This window comes from Rhinatrema bivittatum, chromosome 3, assembly GCF_901001135.1.
Source record: "Rhinatrema bivittatum chromosome 3, aRhiBiv1.1, whole genome shotgun sequence".
NCBI lineage: Eukaryota > Metazoa > Chordata > Amphibia > Gymnophiona > Rhinatrematidae > Rhinatrema > Rhinatrema bivittatum.
Window position 1 is genome coordinate 562,109,124 of NC_042617.1, and position 7,190 is coordinate 562,116,313.

A 7,190-nucleotide genomic window follows, 5' to 3' on the forward strand; every position below is an offset into this window, starting at 1 on the left:
ACTTGGCCTGTCCAATAATAGAACATGAGATTGATAAAACAAGAAAGAAATAGCAGGCAACTTGTTAGTATCATTTGCATAGCAGTACTTTTTTTTTTTTGCCTTGAAGACTAAAGACTTCATTAGCTTTGCTAGAAACCTCCAACTCAGAGACAGAGAAAAAAATTATCCCTGATTCCTCTTGCCTACTCCTTCTCCTCAGTTATTCTGACGTGACAGCCTGAAGAGTACTTTTCCTGGGGGGGCAAGAAACAGATTGCTCAGAACCTGTCAAAAGAAGCGTTTTAAAAGCTGTTTAGGGTCCTAAGGGATTAAGCGAGTCTTTGACTGCTCTATATTTCTTTTGCCTGTTTTCATGCGCTCTGTAAACAAGCTGATTTATTAAATGTGTTCCCAGAAAAAGTAGCCCTGCATTTGAGGTGACGTGTGTTTGTATTGCTGATCAGCCTTGGTTCCGCTCACTAAAGAGAAGCCGTTAACACTCCAAGGATCAGGACACTGGCTGCTCATCCAGTTGTAAAGATGACGTCTGGACCCACCTCCCTTGAAAAGAATGAGGAAGCTGGCGGTGGGGTTGCAAATCTATTAAGGAAAATGAAAAGTCAAACATTTGTAGAGATTCACAGTCATTGGCTCAAATTACTCCAGTGCAAGTTTACAGACATTGGCAAGCCATGCACAAGTCTACCAGTCACATCTTCAGTGTTTTGCCAAATATTTAGCACATTTTAACATATTTTTGTAATTCTGGCAGATCTGACTAATGTCTTTCAAAGTTGATGCTCTGTTTTGCTGTTGTACCACCATAATAAAAATATTGCATACAAGTATATTCTCCACACGGGCGGCTTTGAAAGCAAGCCTTAAATTAAAAAACAAAACAGATGGGTTTTGCTGATCGGAGTTTCTCAATAAAATCTCTCCAAACGTTTAGGGGGAGGGAAAAAAAAAAAATCATCGTAAATGACTTAAGTCACGGCTTACATCAGTGCCACTGTAAGTACTGCAAAATGCCCTTTCCTAATTCCTCCACAGCAAATCCCACTTTAAAGCAGAAAAGAAAAGCTCTCACTCATAAATATTTAACAAGACCTGCTTTTCAAGGAGAGGGGAGTTCCTCGTTTTCTATCAAATAATCTTTTTTCAGCAGCTTAACTCCCCTAATCAACCTCCACACTCCGAGGTAGGCATCCTTTAATAAGCTCTTGTTAGCTCTATCAGAGCTGGAGCCCACTTGGCCATTGGGTTCCAGGGCTTCTCCTGCTGTGCCGTCTTTTTTCTCTTCTCCGCTCAGCTGTCTGTCCCCATTGGCTGGCTCGTCTGTCTCTGTCCCTTTTGCCCCTTTCTCCTGGGACATCTCCTCCATCACAAAGGGTGGCTGGTCTCCAGCGCGCTCTTCCTCCTCCCCTTCCCCTCTGGTCTCTTTCTCCAGATCCTCATAGTTGCTTTGCCTTTTGGTCTCCACGTATTTGGCCACGCAGTAAATGATGGAGCCCAAAGTATTAACCACTACACCTGCGATGAAAAGCGAGGTGGGTTCCACATCATTGAACGCCACCATGCCCACGGTGATAGTGGCGATGCTCTTCACTACGCCGACAAAACTGGTGGTCACCGCCGAGTTGATGTACGTGCAGTGGAGGGTGGTGAAATTCATGGCACAGCCTATCAGGATACAAGCAATAAAGGTGCACACCATGGCCGGGTCCTTCCAGCTGGGAAAAGACCAAACGTTGATGGAATCCAGACTGGCGAAAGAGCAGATGACGAGCAAAGGGGTAGCAGAGACTGCAATGGCGTACTGGGCAGTGAGGGGGCCATGGTCACTGTCTGCGCTGGTCTTCTGAATAAGCACCAAGTAGGCAGCATGAACCAGAACCGCCATCGCTCCCGTCACGTATCCTACCGGATCACCAGACAGGTCACCAGCTCCTGTCGGGGAAAAAAGAAAGAAACACATACATTTACATACACACAGTGAAAACCGTGTGGCTGTGTTTGAAGTGAATGCAGTACAAACTGGACTGTTGTTATAGACTCGCTCACCTCACAGAATGCTACGGTTATTATTCCTATGGTGTGCTTCAGTGTCATTTTCTGCACATTTGTACAAAAAAATGCAATGCACCTTCAGCCACACAATTAATCTCAGGCATTTTTTTTTACTCAGATCTGATCATAGAGATCCGGAAGCCAGGTGCCTAGAAAAAAAAAATCTGTACTGATTCACGAGGACATGAGCATCTTTTCCATGCCCCATAAGACGCCCTCTGTCTTTCCAGGAGTTTCCTGTACTCTCATCAGTTAACCTGGTGCCAACACCAGTGCTAACCTGTGTATAACACACCTCTCAAGGATTCCTGAGGGATTGATGCATTTAAAAAAAAAGAAAAGAAAAAGCCATCTCGCCCTTCTTAAGAGCTGGCGTATGAACAGGAATGAAATGTCAACTTTTCAATCAAAGCCCTGAGTCCCCGTTTATAGACCTGCTTTAGATAAACATAGACTGATGGTGCTAGAAGCTTTGACTACTGTTTAGGTAGGGACTTCATTTTCAATTTTTATTATTTTTTCCCGGGAGCTTATCAGTGTTTATTGTAACAAAAAAACTGGAGAAAAACTAATTGGGAAAAAAATGAACCGTTATTATTACCTTAACAGAAAGCAAGGGGGGTAACCTGCACCGAGCGGCAGTTACTGCCAAAAACAACTTGCTGGAGAGTCTGGATAAACCATTTGGTCTTTATCTGCCATCATTTACTACGTTATAATAAACACTAAGTTCCCAGAAAATAATAACATAAAAACTGAAAACGAAGCTCCCTAGCTTTAGGATAATCCCTGATTTCTTTGATAATCCCTGATTACTTGTTAATTTCTACCACATCCTCCTCCTCCTATAGAAGTTATATATATATTTTTATTAATTTTTTTTTATATGTAGCACTTCAATTTCTTATGTAGACTAAAGCAACTACGGAATAGAATTTTAAAGAGAAGTGTTTTCTTTTTAGAAACAGCAAACTATATTGCAATACCAATGCATTGGAGACGGGCTACTTTTCCATGGACCACCCTGTAGTGTACCCCATTTTTTTTTTTATGTTATTTTATATTTGAAATGTTTCCTCCTTAGTAACTTATTTGAGCTCATCGGTGAATGCAGCATCACTTTAAAGCTGATTGGTAACGGCTCCCCTATTTTCTCATGCTATATGGGGGTGGGGGGGGGGGGGGGTCCGCTTTGCGTTGTCCTAGCCGCGCAGTGAGGGACCGATTTTTTGCCCTAAACTCGAAGTGCCACTGCGTTAGGGCAGGGGGCATCTTTTCCTTACTCTCCCTTTCCCCCCGCGTGGCTTAGGGAGGGAGGGAGACCACGACTCCGGGCCACCACTGCCACGCTGCCGGCACATGGATCATGCAGCGGGATTTGCAGGGAGCGCTGGAAGTGATCTTCTTCCTCGTCTCGGAATCGACCGCATTGCCAAACCATCCGTCTCCCCCTGCTGCTGCTGGAGGGTGAGCATTTCTCCCCCCTCGCCCAAGCCCCACGCATTCACACCACAGTGCATCAAGTCCCCAGTGCCCGCAAACTGGTGCAATGAAACCGAGAGTCACAAAACGATCACCTGGCACTCTCCGTCCCGGAAAAAAATAAAAAGTTCTCCTTCAGTGCCATTGATTTAAACGCGCGCATCGCTAATCAACAATTCCCTTCCTCTCCCACATCCCTCCTGGCGACTTTTCGCAATTCTTTCTCCCTGTGCTTTAGGTATTCGAGTCTGATGATAACATCCCACAGCGTTCCCATGCTAAGGAGTATCCTGAACGCCACCCCCCCCCCCCCCTCCCGTCAGAAGAGAGATCGGTGCTTTTGAAAGCTGGGTTAAAAAAAAACAAAATCAAAAAAGCGCTGCCAGATGGTTTTCGCTTTCCACTCCGGGCATTGCAATTTTTCTCTGGAGCATCAAGAAGAGAAAAGTTCGTTCGGCTGCCACTTTTCCTCCTCTGAAAGTTTAGCTTCCTTTGTTTGATCATCAAACGTCAACATTTTGTGATGCAGTGGAGTCCTTTCGGGGGGGGGGGGGGGCACAATCAGTGTCCGATTCACGTCTGTCTTGCAGGGAACTCAAAATCGGGAGCGACCTAAATTTCCTTCTTGACTGACGAAATATTTCAGGCAGAAGAAACTTTTTTTTTTTTTTCTTTCTCCAACGAGGGAGTCTCCTCCAAGGTAGAAAGTTGGAAGGCGCTGAAGGGTCGATCCGCGGTCTCCCTGCCCTGACTTTGCTATCCCTCTCGCTTGGCTGTGAGAAGGGCAGAATCGCCAGCTCTCCCGGCTCTGTGGCCGCGCAGGGCTATTATTTATTTGCCAACATCCTTTCTCCCTGTGCTTTTCAGGGACAGGCGGATACGTTATTGCAGGTCTTATACAGATTGACAATTTACCCTGTTCCAATCTATCTTCCTTCTCTCCAGAAAAAAAAGCTTTTCTTATTGAATCCCCTTTACTAATAAAGCTGGAGAGATGGTAATCCCTGACTAACACTGCTAAATAATATTCCGAGGTAAATAGCTTCTTCCTTGCCTAATAAGCGGGGCCATCTGTATCCGTCTTGTAACAACCCTTTCCCACCCCCCCGCCCCCCCTTAGTTGAGGGTACCCTATTCCCAAAGCCAAGCCCCATAGCCAGGCAGCTTTTATAACCAGACTGGAAAGACGGACTTTATAAAGTACAGAAACTTGTACTTTATAAATGAGTCTGTGCATTATTTTTTTTTTTAATGGACACAGTTGGAAAGTCCCAAGTTCCCCTCTTACCCGCCTCTAACTCTCCCGTATCCGAATGGAGCCGATCGAATCCCCCCCCCCCCCCCAGCGCCCCGCCCCCGAGGAGCTTACCTGCCAGGGCGGCTCCGCAGCTGGTGATGAGCACGGCCAGCAGCACCCCCAGCGAGGGCCGGCCGTCGCGCAGCACCAGCACCCCGATGAGCAGCGTGACGAGCGGCAGGCAGCGCTTGAACACCACGTACATGGGCAGGCTGAGGCCGCGCAGGGACCAGAGGGTCAGGCTGGACTGCAGCGCCGAGAGCACGGTGACGCCGGCGAAGAGGCGCGCCAGGGAGAGGCCGAAGGCGGGCACGGCCACCTTGCCCCAGCGCCGCAGCAGCTCCAGGCTGAGCGCCGCCGTGGCGCTCGTCAGGCACTGCACCAGCGTCAGGAAGGTGAAGCGGTAGCGGCTGATGAGGAACTTGAGCAGGATGTTGAGCGAGCCCGAGAAGAGCCCGTGCGCCACGGCCACCGCGATGCCCAGCGCGCGGCCCCGGCACCAGCGCATCCTTCCCGCCGCTGAGGGGGGGAGGGGAGCGAGCAGCAGCCTCCGCTCTGCTAAGGGGGGTGACTGCCGGGAGCGGCGATCAGAGAGCCCCGATCAACTCCCGATGGGGGGGGGGGAGGGGGGGGAGAAAGTCAAAGAAAGGCGAAACAGGATGAGAAGAGATCAACCGCAAAATTCATAAAATAAAACCATTCTGGGGAAACATTTAGAGGTTCCTCGCCACCCCTCCACCCCCACCCGCTGTTAAAAAAAAAAAAAAAAAGATCCGGAGCTGCTGACGCATGTGGCTCTCGGTGCCTATGCACTTTCCATTTACTTAATTATATGTGAACAGTTGCGGTGCATTCGCGATTTTTCTTGCAGATTTTTTTTTTGTTGTTGTTGCTGGGGAGAGGGCTGGGGTGAGGTAGTGGAGTGGAGTGCATATAGGGAGAGGTGGATGGAGGGAGGGAGGGAGGAGGGGGGGGGGAAGGGGAGGTGAGAAGGAAAGAAGCGCACTAGGAACTCCTCTGGCCACATGGTTTGCAAACTCTGCCTCCCAAGTCCATGTTAATATCGGTTTCGCTGCGAGTCCTTCGCTGCCATCGATGGAAACAGTTTCCGTGAAATCGGACGGGCGCCTTCCCGCAGCATCGGATGCCGAGTCGCTTAGTAAAAGTGCGGTAGAGAGAGAGAGAGAGGGAAACCCTGCGCCCCGCTGATCCCGCCGGGAAGTGAATCGCTCCCCTTACGCCCCCTTCTGTACTGCATTCACTATTCAGTCGGTTTTTGCGCAATTTACCCAGAAGTCCGATTATAGGAAGTCAGCGGAAGGCGAGTAATTTACGAAAGAGACGGGGAAATGCTGCAGATAAAAAGGCGGGAAGGTCTCGGGTTGAGTGCATGGATGCTCCACGCTCTGCGAGCTGCTGGGAATCCCCCTTTCCTCTCTCTCCAAGAAAGGTCTCGGTTGCATCTTATTGAAATGAGAGCTGGGTCTGCCAGGGAGAAAAGTAGGAGCCCCCCCCCCCCCCCCCCGATGCAAAGCCCCTGTTTGAGTAATTGCCTTAAAGCATATCGGACAGTGCCTTTTTTTTTTAACACTGCATGCATCCTCGCTGTAAAACGTAATTCCAATATTTTTCACAGTGGTGTTAGAGAGAATTATTTAATTTTTTGTAAAGATAAATATGGGGGACGAACGTTCTCGTCGTTGAACAGTTATTCCCTTGAATACCTTCCCTACAGGTAGCGGCGCATTTCTGTTTATTCGCAGCCATCCCGGTGGCTTTTAAGGATCTAGCGCTAAATCATCGCTCGTTTCTCCTCCTTGTCCTTTCACTTGCCGTCACTTTCGGTCTTGACAACTCCCAAAGCTTCCCTCCCCTTGCGGAAAATGTGCTTCAGAGTTAAAGAATAGTTACAGTTGAACCATCAAGCGGAAGGTGAGGCTCAGGCTAGACACAGGAAGGGACCCATAACCAGGCATCGGCCAGGAGAGCAAGACAAGCAAGATAAGGATGCAGCATTTTTTTCTTTTTTTAAATTAAGGTTGTAATGCTTTTTAAGGTATTCCGTTTGAGCTTTCATAGCCAGAATTTAAAGCTTTGTAATTCAGTCTTTACCGAAACAGTATATAAAAAAAAAAAAGCAGGTAGGTTCTAAGTTTTGCTGATGATTTGGGATCTCGATGAAATCCCCCGTTTAAGTTTTTGGGGTTTTTTTTTCTCAACAGCTAGAATTTCTACGTTTCCTTATGAACGGGGGAGGGGGAGCATAGTTTATGAACTTTCAAACAAAAATTTTTAAGCGATAACAAAAAAAAGTTCTACTTTAAAATTCCCGTTTCTTAGCATGAGCTTGGCTTTTGAT

At 47.6% G+C, this 7,190-nt stretch overlaps 1 protein-coding gene across 1 annotated transcript; it reads right to left on the reverse strand.

Annotated features, from left to right (window-relative positions):
* Positions 1-569: 569 nt before the first annotated feature.
* On the reverse strand, positions 570-5,374 carry SLC35D3 (solute carrier family 35 member D3). The gene is made up of 2 exons (XM_029597041.1): positions 4,904-5,374; positions 570-1,932 (listed from the first exon to the last, which is right to left on the reverse strand). Exons 1-2 carry the CDS (start codon positions 5,337-5,339, stop codon positions 1,100-1,102), a joined length of 1,269 nt encoding a protein of 422 aa, XP_029452901.1. The 5' UTR covers positions 5,340-5,374; the 3' UTR covers positions 570-1,099.
* Positions 5,375-7,190: the final 1,816 nt, after the last annotated feature.